This window comes from Trachypithecus francoisi, unplaced genomic scaffold (genome assembly GCF_009764315.1).
Source record: "Trachypithecus francoisi isolate TF-2019V2 unplaced genomic scaffold, Tfra_2.0 Lachesis_group0, whole genome shotgun sequence".
Classification (NCBI taxonomy): Eukaryota; Metazoa; Chordata; class Mammalia; order Primates; family Cercopithecidae; genus Trachypithecus; species Trachypithecus francoisi.
The window spans coordinates 135,558,252-135,576,100 of record NW_022681453.1 but is presented as its reverse complement, the minus strand read 5'-3'; the positions used below and the strand labels follow the sequence as shown (position 1 = coordinate 135,576,100).

The following is a 17,849-nucleotide window of genomic DNA, read 5'->3' as shown; positions in this document are numbered from 1 at the left end:
AAAGAAAGACACAAAAAGATGTAATCTTAAAAATTAACTATTTAACCCTAATCCTAGAGCAAATAGGAAAGCAAAGGCCCAGAAAAGTAACTGATAAAAGAAAAAAAAAAAAACAAAATCAGACAACTACAAATTGTAAAGCTGAGGTTTCAATAAGTAATCAGAATATGTTGAAAAAAGCAAGGTACCATACTTCACTAAACATGCACATGCACACGCACGTGCGTGCGCACACACACACACTCCTTAACTGGGTTACTCTTAGAATAACAGCATTTTTTAAATTTTAATTTTAATTTTTTTGAGATGGAGTCTCGCTCTGTGGCCCAGGCTGGAGTGCAGTGGCATGATCTCGGCTCACTAAAACCTCCACCTCCCACATTCAGGCGATTCTCCTGCCTCAGCCTCCTGAGTAGCTGGGACTACAGGTGTGTGCCACCACGCCCGGCTAACTTTTTGTATTTTTAGTAGAGACAGGGTTTCACCATGTTAGTCAGGATGGTGTCGATCTCCTGCCCTCATGATCCACCCGCCTCAGCCTCCCAAAGTGCTGGGATTACAGGCATGAGTCACCATGACCAGCCTAGAATAACAGCATTTTAAAAAAATCCATATATGATAGGTAAAAATCAGTCATCTACAGAATCATTCCACTCTAGGAAAAAATGAGTAATTAATTTCTAGTTGTCTAAATTTTCTAACCTGCTTCAGTCTTACAAAGAAAAAGAAACTTCTAAAAAAAAAAAAAGAAAAAGAAACTTCTTTTTATGAGGATGAATGAGAACAATTGACTCTAAGGAATAATGTATAAACTAGGAATCCTGGAAACATCGAGGGTCCCCAATTTATGATGGTTCAGTTTTGACTTAATTATATTTTCTACTTGCAATGGAGTTGTGTCCCAATAAACCCATCCTAAGTTGAGAAGCATCTGTACTCTTAAAACAATAAGAATTTCCATCTAAAACTGTACCTAAGCAATTGCTCTTGTACCTGGTTAACATGTTAACAGATCACTAAAAACGAGGTACGGCCAAAGAGGAAACATTTGGGAATATTTTTTCCGGCACTGTTAAGTAGAAAAAAAAGTCCTGAAAAACAGAAAATTCCAGTCCTCTGGATTATGATAAATCTATGTATGCATACCTTGATATTAGCAATTAACATAATTCAATTAACTACCTCAGTTCTGATTCCATGTTCATCAAGTAATTTTGGGGGAAAAAAGTGCCACAGACTACCAAATACTAAATGGCTCTCAATGTCTGGAAGGAAGGAAGGAAGGATGGAAAGAAGGGAGGGAAGGAGGGAGGGAGGAAGGCAGAAGGGAAAGGGAAGGGAGTGGAGGGGAGAGGAGCGGAGTGGGGGAAGGGAGGGGAGGGGGAAGGGAGAGGAAAGCAAAGAAAGCAAGAAATTTTTACTGCAGACGTGACCATCCTGATGAAAGGCAACATTTCACAGCCTTCCATGCAAAGTAGATATAAACATGTGACTAAAGTTCTAGCCACTGTGATGTGAACAAAAGTGGTTTCTACAACTTCCTAGTTGTTCCCTTAACCAGGTGTTCTTGATCCCAGCACTACTGATATTTGGGCTGGGTAATTCTGTCGTAAGGGGTTTCCTGGACATGATAGGATAAATTTAGCAGCATCCCTGGCCTCCACCCATTACATGTCAGTAGCACATTCCACTCCCCAACTCCAGCCCCTGTTGTGACAACCAAAAATGGCTCCAGGTATTGCTAAATGTCCTGAGAACCACTGCTAATAGGAAATGGCATAACCTCTATTTCCCCTTTCCTTCCTTCCTTCCTTCCGCTGGAATGTGGATGTGGTGGAAATCAACTTGGGTCATGAAGCAAGAACTTAGAGCTAGTAGAGCAATAATATCAGAGCCTGAGTCCCTGACTCCATGGAGTCATCATACTGGACTGATGTCATTTATGCCCAGACTATTATGTGAAAGAAAAACAATAATCTTCTATAGCCCTATAAATCAGAGGTTGGCAAACTACAGCCCACAAACTGAATCCAGTCCACTGCCTGTTTCTGTAAAAGATGCAACCATACCTATTCAGCTACAGATTGTCTATAGCTGCTTTCATACCAGAAAAACAAAGTAGTGGTGACAGAGAACATCTCACCCACAAAGTCTAAAATATTTGCTATCTGGCCCTTTACAGAAAAGGTTTGCCACCCTCTGGTGTACAAAATAATAACAACGACTGTTCACTGATTCTTGTGTGCTAAATACTATTCTAAGTGCACTGTATATATTACCTCATTTAATCTTCACAACTACTTTATGAGATAGATACTATTGCATCCCTATGTTATAGATGAGAAAATAAGGCAAAAGAGATTAAGTAACTTGCCAGAGGTTACCCAATTAGTGACAGGGTTGGGATCTGAATCTAGGCAGTCTGCTTCTAAAGACTGCTAAGAAAAACTGTGCTAATCAATGAAGCTGAGTATCCATCGACTTAATATCTGTTACATTTTTTTGGTCACTAACTCAATAGAATTTTAGTCTGCCACTGAGATTCATTTTAAATATATTGTATTGTCCTCTTTTATTTAGCATATCCATATATCTATTTTTTCAAGTCAAAGTTTTTACTTCAGAACACTGATGAAAGTATCTTTTTCCTAAACCTTTACAAATCTAGAATTTCTATAGCGAATAGCAAAATTAACCCAAAATATACACTGAAGTATACATTTAGGGTCATTGTCTTTTTTTTTTTCTTTTTAAGAATGCAATGAGTGGATTCATATCAATTTCAGGCACAAAGAAATTCAGTTTCTGCTTTACTCTGTATGACTATAACATCTACTTTGCATAATGTATCAACTCTCATTTAACTAAGTGAGTAACATCCTTTTTAAAAGTGGCCTAAAATGCTGCCATTTCAAAAACATTACCTTGACATAATGTCACTGTTAAAACTGTCCTGGGAATTCCCATTCAGAATTGCCCTCAGTTAGCTTATAAGCCACTGAAAAACTCTATAGACCCATTGTATAAGCTCAGCAAATCCCCTAATAAGACCTCTTTTTTCACCAGCAAATTAAGATTAATAATAACAATGTATTACCCATGCATGTGATAATATATAAAGTTTTTTGTTTCAAAATTAATTTTACAAATACAAAATATAATAACTTTTTTTCTTTAGAGATTTTCTTTAGGAATTTCTTTAGATAGAACAAAAATGTATTTATTTCTTATGACAATCTCAAGGCAACCAAATACACATGAAGAGTGGAGTCTTTCAGCTACAGCTGAGTGAAGAAAACAGATAAATCTTCCCCCTTAAAAAGCAATCTTAAAGCTGGACAAATATGATAACACAACCATTTCAGTGCTCTGGAAATCAACCTGAGAAACATTTTATGCTTGAAAAACAGCTGCACTTCAGGTAAGAACACTGAGACTCTATGGTGTTCTGCTCTGGAACTAGCCCCAACACTTCCTAGCCCAGCTCACTCAGCATGGAGGTTCTAAGGCAGACAGACCATGAAGACTGGCAGCTTCTCTGTCACAGTAAAAAGAGGCTCCTTTGATTGGACATGGTAGGCAACACCTATAGCCAGTGACACTGTCAACTAAAGTGACATTCTGAAGGGTGACTAGCAGGAACAGGTCAACAGTGGCTCTACTAGCCTGTCGTAGCAGTCTAGATAGAGACAAACATATTCTTGGCCAAAGGTACACAGTGGAGACAAAGAGGCCCCTGCTATTCACACACTCCTGGCCAACCCTGAGGATGTGCACATGAACATAGGAGACAAAAGGGCCTATCCAAAAATGAAACTCAGGCAAACTGGAAAACAGAAACTGAACTTAGAAAATGTTCATTTCTAAACCCACAGAAAAATCCAATGGAAGACAGCCAAACAGAACCCTCTGATCATCTTCCTCACAGAAACACCAAATTGAACAACTACCTACATGAAAAAGCACCTTCCTAAGAACCAAAACTCAGGTGAATGATCACAGTACCTGATTTCAACTTCACATGACTGTTAGAGACACTAACGGTGATAGGAAAGACAGTCTTGAATTGTCAATGCCACCCCTTCCCCATCCCCTGGCAGTAGCTGCAGGACACAGAGGGAGAATCTGTGCTTGCATTGGAACTCAGTGCTGTTCTGTCACAGCAGAAAGCAACGCCAGGTAGAACTTAGCCAGCACCCATGGAGGAAGCACTTAGACTGGCTCTAGCCAGGGGGAATTGCCCATCTCAGCAGTCAGAACCTGAGTTCTGTCAAGTCGCGCCTCTGCAGGCTCAAGTGCTCTGGGGTCCTAAATAAATTTGTAAGGCAGTCAAGGCTACAAAGAATGCAATTCCTGGGCAAGTTCTGGTGCTGTACTGGACTTGGAGCCAATGGACTTGCAGAGCACACAACCCAGTGCGACACCAGTGGGGCAGCCAAGGGACTGCTTGTGCCACCCCTTCCCCCCACCCCAGGCAGCACACTTGCAGCTCTGGGAGAGACTCCTTTCTTCTGCTTGAAGAGAATAAAGGGAAGAGTAGAGGACTTTGTTGTGCAACTTGAATATCAGCTCAGCCACAGTGGAACAGGGTACCAGGCAGAGTCTAGCTCCTAGATGACATTTCTAGACACACCCTGGGCCAAAAGGGAACTCATTGCCTTAAAGAAAAGGACCTAGTTCTGGTAGGATTCATCACCTGCTAACTAAGAAACCTTTGGTCCCTGTATAATTAGCAGTGGCAACCAAGCAGTAGTTGCTGTGGACCTTAGGTGAGACTCAGAGACATGCTGGCTTCAGGTGTGACCCAACACATTCCAAGCTATGGTGGCTATACGGAGGGACTCCTTCTGTTTGAGAAAAGAGGGAAGAGTAAAGGGAACTTTGTCTCACAGCTTAGTTACCAACTGGACCACGGTTGGGTAGAGCAGTAAGCAGACTCTTGGGGTCCCCAATTCCTTGGCTCTTGGATGGCATTTCTGGACCTGCCCTGGGCCAGAGGGGAGCCAGCTGCCCTGAAGGGAGAGTCCTAGGACTGGCAGCATTCACCCCAAGCTGACTGAAGAGCTCTTGGGCCCCAACTGAACACTGGGAGTAGCCAGGCAGTACTTGCCGTGAGCTTGGGGCAGTGGTGGCCACGGGGAGAGACTCCTCTACTTGTGGAAAGGGGAGGGAAGAGTGGGAAGGACTCTGTCTTGTGGTTTGGATGCCAGCTTAGCTGCAGTAGAACAGAGGACCAGGTAGATTCCTAAGGTTTCTGACTCCAGGCCCTGGCTCTCTGATGGCATCTCTGCACCCACCCAGGGCAGGGGTAAAATCACTGCCTTGAAAGGAGGAACACAGGCCTGGCTGGCTTTGCCATCTGCTGATTGCAGAGCCCTAAGGCCTTGAACAACATAAGAAATAACTGGGTAGCGGTTACCATGGGCCCTGGGGGAGACCCAGAGCTGTGATGTCTTCAAGTCTGATCCAGGACAGTCCCAGTGGTGGTGGCCACAGGGGTGCTTGTGTCACCCCTCCCCCAGCTCCAGACAACTCTGCCCAGAGACAGAGAGACTACATTTGCTTGGGAGAAAGCAAGGAAAGAGAAGAAGAGTCTCTGCCTGGTAATCAGAGAATTCCCCAGGATCTTATCCAAGACCACCAAGGTGGTTCCCCTATGAGTCTGTAAGAGTCCAAGACTAGTCTGGGCAACACAAGAAGACCCAATCTCTACAAAAAAAATTTTTTTTAATTAACCAGGTGTAGGGTCCAGCCCTACGGGGCTTAGAGGGTATTCTCCCTGTGCGTGGAGAAGAGAGATTGTAATAAATAAAGACATAAGACAAACAGATAAAAAGAAAACAGCTGGGCCTGGGGGACCACTACCATCAAGACGCAGAGACCGGTAGTGGCCCCGAACGGCTGGGTGCACTGATATTTACTGCATACAAGACAACGGGGGCAGGGTAAGCAGGGTGAATCTTCTAAGTGATAAGGTGAAGCAAGTCACGTGATCATAGGATAGCGGGCCCTTCCCTTTTAAGTAGCCAAAGCAGAGACAGAAGGCAGCATACATCAGCGTTTTCTTCTATGCACTTATAAGAAAGATCAAAGACTTTAAGACTTTCACTATTCCTTCTACCGCTATCTGCTATCTACTACGAACTTCAAAGAGGAACCAGGAGTACGGGAGGAACATGAAAATGGACAAGGAGCATGACTACTGAAGCACACCACCACAGTGAGGGGTTTAGGCCTCCGGATGACTGCGGGCAGGCCTGGATAATATCCAGCCTTCCACAAGAAGCTGGTGGAGCACAGTGTTCCCTGACTCTTCCTAGGAAAGGAGACTCCCTTTCGTGGTCTGCTAAGTAATGGGTGTCCTCCCAGACACTGGCATTACCGCTTGATCAAGGAGCCCTCAAGTGGCCCTTATGGGGGTGTGACAGAGGGCTCACTTCTTGCCTTCTAGGTCACTTCTCACAATGCCCCTTCAGCACCTGACCCTATACTCGCCGGTTATTCCTAGATTATATTAGTAATGTAACAAAGAGTAATATTAAAAGCTAATGATTAATAATGTTTATAAAAATAATTGATAGTTGTCCATGATCATCTCTATATCTAATTTGTATTATGACTATTCTTATTCTAACTATGTTCTTTATTATACTGAAACAGTTTGTGCTTTCGGTCTCTTGCCTTGGCACATAGGTACTCTTTCGCCCACAACCAGGCATGGTGGCACATGCCTGTAGTCCCAGCTACTGTAGGAGAGGCTGGGGCAGGAGGATTGCTTGAGCTGAGGAGTTTCAGCTGCAAGTGAGCTACAATCATGCCACTACATTCCAGCCTGGGTGACAGAGAGAGAATCTGTCTCTAAAAACGAAAAGGAAAAGTCAGTTCCCTTCAAACTCATGCCATCCAGCTTTAATATTACACTTTCTGTCTCTCTTTGTTGTTCATTAAGTCTTGCTTTCCAAGTCATCTTGCCTTATCTCAAGAAACTTTAACAATCACAGAGACAATCCATGTAATATCCTGCCTCTGAGTTCACTGATGCCATCTCTAAAGACCCCCTCCTCCACCCTACCTGGGTCATCTACTTCCTCCGTTTTTTATCTTGTTATCACCAAAACTGACCCAATTATGAAATTACTAATTCAGACACCCCACTCTCCTATCTTTCGAGATAACTGTTCAACTACTCTACTATGACTACTCTGATTTCAAAGATCACTAATCCACTGACCTGTCTTGATTTTCCATCAGCCTCATCCAGTTTTCAAGATTTTAATCATGCTCTAATAACCTGACTCCCTCTTGTCCTTTGTTCCACAAGTTGCCTGTTTGGAGCCCAAGCCCCAAACAGCATCTTTAGCAAAACTAAAAGACAAAAACGGAGAGAGTAATTTTTTTTTTCTTTTTGACACAGAGTCTTGCTCTGTTGCCCCGGCTGGAGTGTAATGGCATGATCACAGATTCAACCTCTGGGGCTCACTTGATCCTCCCACCTCAGTCTCCTGAGTAGCTGAGACCACAGGCGTGTGCCACCATACCTGGATAAATTTTTTTTTTTTTTGAGACAGTCTCGCTCTGTCGCCCAGGCTGGAGTGCATTGGCGCGATCTTGGCTTACTATAAGCTCCTGCCTCAGCCTCCGGAGTAGTTAGGACTACAGGCACCCGCCACCACACCCAGCTAAATTTTTGTATTTTTAGTAGAGACGGGATTTCACCGTGTTAGCCAGGATGGTCTCAATTCCCTGACCTTGTGATCCGCCTGCCTCGGCCTCCCAAAGTGCTGGGATTACAAGCGTGAGCGACCATGCCCGGCCCATATCTGAATAATTTTTAAAAACTTTTTTGTAGAGACAAGGTCTCACTGTGTTGCCCAGGCTGGTATTAAACTCCTGGGCTCAAGCAATCCGCCCGCTTCGGCCTCTCAAAGTGCTGGGATTATAGGCATAAGCCACTATGCCAAGCTGAAAGAGTAATTTTTAATATATAAAAAGCTCAGGATAAAAAAAGGCAGGAAGATACCAGTAGAAAAACAGGCAAAAGTTGAGCTGGGCTCAGTAACATGTGCCTGTAATCTCTGCTACTTGTGAGACTGAGGTGGGAGGAATGCCTGGGCCCAGGAATTCAAGACCAGCCTGGGCAACACAGCACGACCCCATTTCAAAATAAAAGAAAAATAGGCAAAAATCACAAGCAGGTGAGTCACAACAGGAAATACCAATTGCTTCATATAAATCTGTGTCCAACCTCACTAATAATCCAAGATGTCAAAATTGATACTACTCTTCATATATCAAAATGTGTAAATTAAAAATTTTAATAGGCAAGGCTAGCAAAGGACCAGTGAATCTACATTCTTAGGCATTGCTAATAGATGCATAAATCACTACATTTCTGAAAAGCACTTTGGCAACGTCTTTTAAGATTCTTTAAAATGTGTTTTATGGAAAGCCAGATCTTTAAAAATTATAAAAATCACAGAGGAAAGTGTTCATCACAATGTTAAAAGCAATATAAACATAAAATATTTGGAGAATGGTTCCATGTATCATATGAAAACATGTCACACTACACACTCAGAATCTGAACCCAGGAACAAAATAGATTTAAATAAAATTGTCTCCATTCCAAATCCAGGGACTAGTTCTGGTCCCGAACCAAATGGTGTAGGTTTATACTTCCCTGTTCCTCCCCTTTAAATATATCTAAAATTCTCAGAAATAATCCAACAGACAATCATAAAAGAACTCTGAAAGGAGAAAAGAGGAAAGCAGAGTACCTACGGGCCTTAGAACTTGAACGACAACATGGCATTACGTTTCCTGAGTTTTTCAGCATCATAGGAAAGGTTTTAAAAAAAAGTTTCCTGAGCTTTCCTTTAATCTGCTATAATTCAGACTAGGCATTAGACAGCCCTGAAATCCAGAACTATTGACTGACATATATCAAAAAGAGCCCCAAGCCTGCTCTCTCTCTGCCTAAAGGAGCAGAAAAGGGGCAGTCCAGCAGAAATCTAATAGGTGGTCCCATCCCTAACTCCATACTTGGAGCTGCAGGAGAGCCCACCATGCCTAAAGAGCAGACAGGGGACTTCATCCCCTCCCCCATATGCAATATAGCCAGTGGGCCCACATTACCCACATCAGCAGTACCAGTCGGCACAGCTGGCATCTCTTAGCCCTCCACCCAACAGCAAAGGACTACGCAGGTCCAGTGTTTCCCAACTCCCTACCCAGGAGCAAAGAGTGGTCTAAGGGAATAGCCTTCCATCCCCATAGGCAATATCAACAGGGACTGAATGGAAGCCCCACTGGCACCAGGTGGGAGTCCACATAATGGGACTAGGAGAATGCTCACAGATCCATGAGTCCTGAGTCGAGCATCTACCACGTATTCTCTACTTGGCAGCAACTGGCCCAGGGAAATCCACTCCACTCCCATAGATGGCATGATCAAGGATTGAATGGAAGTTCCCACAGTGCCAGGAGAAAAAAAAATCAGACTACAAAAGCACTGCAAGGGCTCTAAAAATCAAATTATCATTGGAATCACAGCTCACAATAGTATGCCAGGGCCTATACACAAAACCTAAACAGAGCACTTAGCTACTAAGACAGATCATTTAGATAGAATCATGAAATATTAAAATGTTCTTATTTATTAAAGAAGAAAAAAAAAGGGCTGGGCACAGTGGCTTATGCCTGTAACCCCAGCGCTTTAGAAGGCCATGGCAGGAAGATCGCTTTGAGACCAGGCGTTCAAGAACAGCCTGGGCAACATAGCGAGACCCCATCTTTATGAAAATTACAAATTAGCCTGAGGAGGCTGAAGTGGGAGGATCACTTGAGCCCAGGAGTTTGAGGTTGCAGTGAGCTATGATCATGCCACTCCAGCCTGGGTGACTAAGAAAAAAAGGCTGTAATTAAAAAAATGTTATTTTACAAAAAGTTTTTAATAATTTAGGGAAATACTGAAGATATAATGTAAAATTTTAAAAGCAACAGACAAAATTACATATACAGTATTGTTTTAGATATTTTTTAACCATATAAAAGAAAATGGAAAGCAATATTCCAAAATGTTATCAAGTGATTGCCTTTTGATAAGAAATTATGAATTTTTCCTGTTTTTACATTTTCTGGTTTCACTAAAGTACTTGTTTAATGTTTACCAGCTGTATAATTAAGACTCTAACCACAGTATACTAAAACTAGTGATACAAAGAGCTATGATAACACTCAGAGATCATGATTCTGTAAAAGAGCGGGAATGGCCTTAATGAGATGATATAACACAAGAGTGTTGTCTTTTACATACCTGTGGATCTGTCCATTTTTATGCAGATATTCCAGTCCTTCCAGTACTTCTCGGAGTATCGTAGCAATGGTAGATTCATCTAGGACTCCACTTTTGTGTTCCCCTTTTGCCACAATGTGCTTAATAATATCCAGAACAGAACCTGAAAACAGAAGACATAATTTTCTAAAAATCTCTAAATCATTCAATATAATTCAGATCCATTTTAGAATCAAAACACATGTAAACCTTTTCATAAACTTAATTGTGTAGGAATGAAAAAAACAGCAAATATGAGGAAATACAGAAGTTTAAAATTAGTAACTTATTTTCAATTCCAATCTAAAACAAAAAGTAGCCTGCTAATATTCAAAAAGTATATTATGCCAGCATCTCCTCTGGATGTCTAGAGAGAATCTGAAGAGGTAGTAGAGAATATTTAACTGCCCCTAAATAATCCCTAAGTAAACCATGCTCGTCAGTACTATTATAAGATACCACAAACCAATGCAGGCTTTTGACACCAGATTAGAATATGCACTGCTGTATGACTAAAGATATAAAAATACAATTGAAATGCCAATCAAATCAGGAGCGAAATACTTGGAGGGTAAGGATCACATACATACACAAACTAACTTAGGACTAAAATTATTTTTCAGGTTAATAAATTATAGAAATAAAATAGCTAAGGCAAAGACAACTACAAAAAGAATAAAAATTACAGTTCTTTTTAAGTAACAGTCCAGACGTGTTATCAATCCTAAACTTTCCAGGATAAGAAATAATGCTCCTACTAAAGGTTGAAGGCAGAGGAGGAAAAGACACCTATATGGTAATTAAAAACACAGTGCTGACTACCAAAACTGAAGATTATAATCAGTAAAAAGTTTGGTGAAAATTTGTAAGATTTCTGGCCGTATAATGGCCCATAACAATCACAGAACCAAAACAAAACAGTATTAGCAACTGTGCCAAGAAGTTTAGAACATTACATAGACTGCACAGAAAATATTCAATACCCCATTCCTTGGTACAAGACTGCACAGAAATATTCAATATCCATTTCTTGGTACAAGACTTCAATGATCAAGACTAAAATCAAAACAACCACTTACACAGTTCTCTTAAAAACTTGCCCTACTGGGTACTTTTGCTTCACACACTTAACAAGAAAAAATATACTTCCAAATACATAGAAAGAAGATGGAATTCTCAAAAACATGAAGGACTGAACACAAGCTTATTTTAGCTCCTACTTAAAATCCACTAACTTGGTAAACTTAGTTAAAAAGGCATAAACCCATAATTTAAAAAGAGAACAGGAAAGATAATAGAAGAGAGATGGCAACAATATTCTGGAAGATAGCAGAAAAAGAAAAAGTAAATAAGCACAGTGGAGAAATCTGAACTTCAGTGCTTGCAGAGGAGCTATGCCATTTAGGACAAAGTGATCCCTACCCAGAGCTCCAGAAAGGCTCAGAACTACACACACCAAGTACCCTATGTGAGGAAGGAGTGAAGGAAAGGGTTGAAAACAGAGAAACTGGTTGAAAGTTCAGATAAGAGAGAATAAGATTCTCAGATCCCTCTTCCTCCCTGAGGCTTGCCCACTTATACTTTCCACCTCCAATAGGACATAGGCAGTTTATTCTCTGAAGAGAGTGAACCAGAGAGGCTCACTCTCCAGACAGCTTCCAGACAGGTCTTCCTAACACATTATTACAGTGGTTCTTTCCCCTCTCCATTACTGGAATTCATAAGTTTGTGATCCAGAAGGGGAGAGACCTCAGGAAGAAGTTTGTTCTGCTTAATCAACCACACATTAATCCCCAAAGCAAAGCAATTATACCAAAGGGCCACATGTTTCACTGTTCAAGAAATCCAGGTCACATAAGTACTGCTTAGTAAGAAAACAATTATATTAACACTGATCATAAACACTGTTTATAATGTAATACCTAAAATTATCAAACACTGTTTATAACATAATATCTAAAATAGGGAATGCAAAGGAAAACCAATTCCTACTGGAAATGAAAAATTAACACAACTATTCACTTAACAATTAAGCCGTATTACATTACATGTGAGATCTAAGACTGGGTGCCACCAAATATGACAAGATAGACAAGATATACATGACATGATTGCTGACTTTAAGGGAACTTCCAGTCTGGTAGATCAAATAAATGCAGCATCAAATATCTTGGGGCACATAAAAAGTGACTAAGTCTGTAAAGAGTTTGAAGCAGGAACTCCTTTTCAAACTTTTAGATTTTTATTGATTTCACATCATCCAATGATCAATGGGGAGATTAAAGCAATGCACATCTCTAGTGTATATCCAGAACAGACATTGTGAACAAAGTTTATGTAAGAAACCCTTCTTTGGCGTAACAATTTATCTTCAGTTTCAAACTCCTCCCAACAATGTAATTCTCATGGGTGGAGGAATCATCACTAAGACCTTCATCCTTAACTGAGAGATAATGGTCCTGTAAGATCCCCCGCTTCTTATCCATTTGGTTTTCTAAGTCTCTTGTAGCCTCTAACTCGATGACGGTGTTTATAATCCTCCATCCTCAAACATCAAAATTATGAAGAATTCATGTCAGCTAAGAGAAAGGTGAAGAGAAAATACGCTAAGCAAAAGGGGACAGATTATCACTGAATGACTCAATTAATACCTAAAGTAGGAATAACAAGGAAAATTTATAACCGCGTATGTAGTATCTTGTCCTCATGCACAATTTGTAAGAAATAGTATATAGGGATAATCTGTTCTCAAACTTTAATGTGTGAAGGAATTACTTGGCAAGCTAGTAAAAATGCATATTCCTAGGCCCTATAAGACAGTTATTCAAGGGAACTGAGGTAGGGCCCAAGAAGCTGGATTTTAAAAGGCATTCAACAACTTACATTACTTTGATGAAAGTTGTTCATTAAAATCCAAACATTTTTCAGAGTAAAAGTAAATAAATCAAATAATGGGAAACAGGGTATTTGGTACAAATTTTGTAACAAAGCAAAAAGTTTAAATGTAGATTATCTATTCCCAAAAAATAATTCCCTGTCAGGCCTGTGGCATGGAACATTTAAAAAGCAATGCAAAACTTTAATTGTCCAATAAAATCATTATAGAATATAAAAATAATATTGACAAAGTAGTGAAGTGGCTGCTGTCTTCAGACACTTGTTAAGTCTGAAAATTATAACTCAAACTAATGACCTCATCAACAAATTAATTTCCTCATTTTACTAGTATGAAAAGATACTCTTTAAATATAAAATCAACTCGTTCAATTTAGTTACTGGTATCTCTAAGAAGTTTTAATCAATCTTTAGCCACTACTATGTCTTCCTAAGCCTCAGAAGGTTTCAAAGGGGCCAAAATTTGCTTGGTCTGAATATTCCATTTTAGACCAAAAGATGTTATACAAATTTTAAAACCCTGCATTGTTGCTTGAACATCCAAAGCTGGTCACTATTAATATCAGACATTTTATCTGGGTCCTCCTTTAGATCAAGGAAGTCCCCATGCACTTTATCTCTTAGAAAAAGACAAAGTTGAGGGCAGCCTTAAACAACTATCTCAGACAGTGAATTTACCTTAGATTTCTGCATTTCTACACTTCCTCCCTTTAAGTACTATAGGTAACTCTTTTTTCCTCTCAGAAGTTTTCTTAATTACTTTGATTTCTAAAAAGCTTACATTTGCAGTTTGGTGCTAATAAACTGGAAATAGCTATTTATACCAAAAGTGCTTCTAACTTCTAAAGCTTAACTTCCTGTAGTAATAAATCCCAACATTCAACATGAGAGTTTTAATTAGCAAAGATAGGAATATTACAGTTATAAGGAAGCATCATTAAATGATTATAATATTGACACAATTAAACTTATTTTAACCAGGATGTACACCTGGTTGGTGGGATAAAAGTGACAGTCACTATTCATTTTATGATTTAACTAACTTATTAAAGTCTACATCAGTACAATGTTCCTAAATTAAAACTACGCTTTTGTTTTCAATATTCTGACTGAAAAAGTTGATGTGAAAGAAGGTACCCTATACATATTTCTGTTAACTCTGGTTATTTATATTTTTTAATTTTGGGAGCCTTTGCTTATCAGTAAGCCTCTTCCAAGAGTCCTCTTCTCTCATTCTCTCTGCTCCAACTGTGAATCTGTCAGTTCTCAAGACATATACACACTCCATCCTGTCTTCATCCCCATTTCCACAGTATTCTCTCTAGCTGGATCACATCTCCCATCCTTCTCCAGCCTCCATTTCACCTGGCTAATTATTAGTTATTCTTTTTAATTTTAATTTTTTTTTAGAGACGGAGTCTCACTCTGTCACCCAGGCTAGACTGTAGTGGCAAGATCATGGCTTGCCGTAACCTCAAACTCCTGGCCTCAAGCTATCCTCCAGCCTCCCAAGTAGCCAGGGCTACAGGTCCAAACTTAGCTAGTTGTTTTATTTTTGGTAGAGACAGGGTCTTGCCATATTGCCCAGGCTGGGCTGTTGAACTCCTAGCCTAAAGCAATCCTTCTGCCTTGGCCTCCCAAAGCACTGGGATAGCAGGCATGAGCCACCTCACCCAGCCAATTATACTTATTCTTTAGATCTCAGGTGGACATCATCTCCAGAGGCAAATCTTAGTTAATCCCACTGCAACTGTTCTCCCTCAATAAGGTTAAGTTCTCCTGGAATTTGTTCCCATAGCCCACAAGAGCAAGGATCTGATGGCTTTATTCACCAATGTACTAGAGATCAGTAAGTATTTGATGAATGTCATTTTAATTAAGCTATAATCCTGACACATCTTCCTCCTGTTTAAAAAAAAAAAATGTAAGCTGTGCTTAGTTCTAACTTTTGTTTTCTAAATGTTGCCTAATGTTTCACCTCGGTTTAAATGTTTATTCATTTTATAACAACAAAAGCAAGATTTCATTTTCCTAAAAAGTACAAAATTTTTAATATTTAAAAGGTTTAGATGTAATGATCATGTTGACTCATAAAAATATAAGCACTTGTAAAAAGAGTTATGACTAACTGGAACACATTAGAAAATTATCCTCCAGGAAATCTCCTGAGGGCTAGGCCAGAAAAATTGGGTGATGTCCCAGAAAACCTAAGACCAAGAGGGACAAAGAGCTACATTTAAAAGACATCCCACCCATCTACATGTCCTGCCCCTTCTATGATCAAAACATATACTCAGAGAGGGACAGGAATTCTAAAAAAAAAAAAAAAAAAACCACAAACAAAAAAACAAAACAAAACAAAAAAAAAACAGTCGTTCTGCCTAGGAGTAGCAGAAAGCATAGGCTGGCATACAGGTATGGATAAGAGAATTAAGCAGACAACTTATTCCCACTCATCAGAGGACTTTTTTGCAAAACATTAAAAATTTTGTATTACATATTCTTGTAAATTACAAATAAAGAAAATTATGCTATAGGTGATCAATAACGAAAGACACAGTATTACCTAATACTCCCATATCTCTCCATACTGAAAGAACCATGCTTGACCACCATCTTGAAAGGTGGTAGGTGTTAGCAAGGCTTCCAACCATCATATGAACAGGGCCTTTAACAAAGCAATCCAGTTTCTCCAGTGTGTCACTAATGGGATTGAAACAAAAAGGTGATTCTGGCTACACTGAAAAGCATCAAATGGCAAGGGCTTATTACTATTAATGACTAAAATTTCTTGTGCACCTGTTACATGTCAGTACAGCACATGATACATGATTTACATGTATCATCTCATATACTCCTCATCAATACCCTGATATGCAGAAAGGTATCCCCATTTAACAGACAAGTAAAAAGTTTCAAAGAGCTGAAAGAGTTTTCCCAATGACATACAATTGCTAATAGAAAAACTGAAATTTAATTCTAAAGCCTTATGTTGTTTACAGTCTTTCTGGGGAAGTGTGGTGTTCAGTGAGATATAGCAATAAAATTGCAAATTAAACAAATATGGATTATCTTTTCTGTAACTCTACATTCTAAGATGGAAAATCATACTCCCCACAAAATACACATGCAAGCAAAAACCAACCAGCATAGTGATAGGAAGGCCAGTGTGGCTCCATCACTCACTAGTCCTACCAGTCTTGCCATGTGATTCAAATCCATGCCTTGGCAAAATGACTAATTTACCAAATGGCATGAGCTTTTGGGTAACCAAAACAAAATGTTCGATCTATACATGCCAAGGTTTCACAGTTTGCAATCAGCAATATTTATATTTTATTGTAAGAATAAAGTAGAAATAATTGTATATATATTGCAAGATAAAGCACTTAAGTAATTATGGTAATATTGGGTAGCAAAATTTTCTGTGTAAAGGAAAAGAGATTCAAGCTTAAAAAATCTATGACATTAAACCTGTATTGGAAACTTGTATTAATGTCAAATTATAATTTTATTTTTAATATACTGTATTTCCAGCTCTAGAAGCAATTACACTAGAGTAGTAATGAGCACTCCAAGCATCCAAGTTATGCTTTCTAAGTACCATTCCAGAGGAAAAAATACCAAAGCTCATTAGAGTACTGGCTGATTCAGGGTCTGAATAAATGAATACAAATATAACCCTAGGGAATCTTGAACTAAAAAGTTAAGGATGTAATGAAAGACTGATGAGTTCAGGTCAAGAGGACACAAGAGTGACTCTGAAAGGGCTCCCACTGACAATTTTGGACAACCTGCATACCAAAAAGAATAGAGTATAACTGATGGAAAGACACTGAATACATAAAAATCCTTGGATCTATAATAATACTCAAAAAAGTGAAGGTCCTAACCAACTGGAAGAAGGAAAAATTTTAAACCCTCTCTACTACTGGAGATGATTACTAAACAAAATTTTTACTCTAAAACTTGATCCTTAAAAAAGACTCAATTATTTATTTTGCCTTTTCAGTAGGAACTAGAGTACAGATTAATCAGTGTCCCAGTTGATATGGAAAAGTTCTTCATATAAGGATGTCAGTTTATAAATATAAAAGAAATGATGCTGTAAGAAAACTCACCGTTTTACAACCCCGATGAAATAACTGACTCAAACAAGGATTCAAACAACGACTGTGAAAACCATTAAGATAAAAGACTTATGGAGAACTGGACACTCACTGGATACTCACAAAGTAAAATCTCACAGATTACTGGCTAGCTACAAAGGGGAAAATGTTACCTTTTCCATGGAGAGGCCTGGCTGTCCTAATCTTAAGCAAACAAAACTAACATCACTATTAAAGATACAACCAGATAGCAAATATTTCCTGATGTTATGCAATATGAAATACACAGCATCACTAAGAAGTATCCTCCCACAAAATATTTAACTTGAATTTAACCAAGCATTTAGATCTAATTTTCAATATACAAAAAATAGAGGACTACAGATAAAGTTAAATACCACCAAGAAGAAATAATCAGATAAATCCAGAATATGGCATATTCTACAAGATAACTGGCCTAGACTCTTCAGTAAGTTTACATCACGGAAGGGAGGAAGCAAGAAGGAAGCATC

The 17,849-nt window shown here is 39.3% G+C and overlaps 1 protein-coding gene across 3 annotated transcripts in view; it reads right to left on the bottom strand.

Moving 5' to 3' along the window:
• Window positions 1-17,849, bottom strand: part of OXSR1 (oxidative stress responsive kinase 1) — a 94,407-nt gene that overhangs the window by 49,642 nt on the left and 26,916 nt on the right. For 2 of the 3 annotated variants that reach the window (XM_033212049.1, XM_033212048.1), the window contains exon 4: window positions 10,316-10,457. In XM_033212049.1, the coding sequence (XP_033067940.1) occupies window positions 10,316-10,457 (142 nt within the window). Of the gene's footprint in view, window positions 1-10,315; window positions 10,458-15,794; window positions 15,932-17,849 lie in introns of all 3 variants that reach the window. The other variant, XM_033212050.1, reaches the window with a different exon arrangement.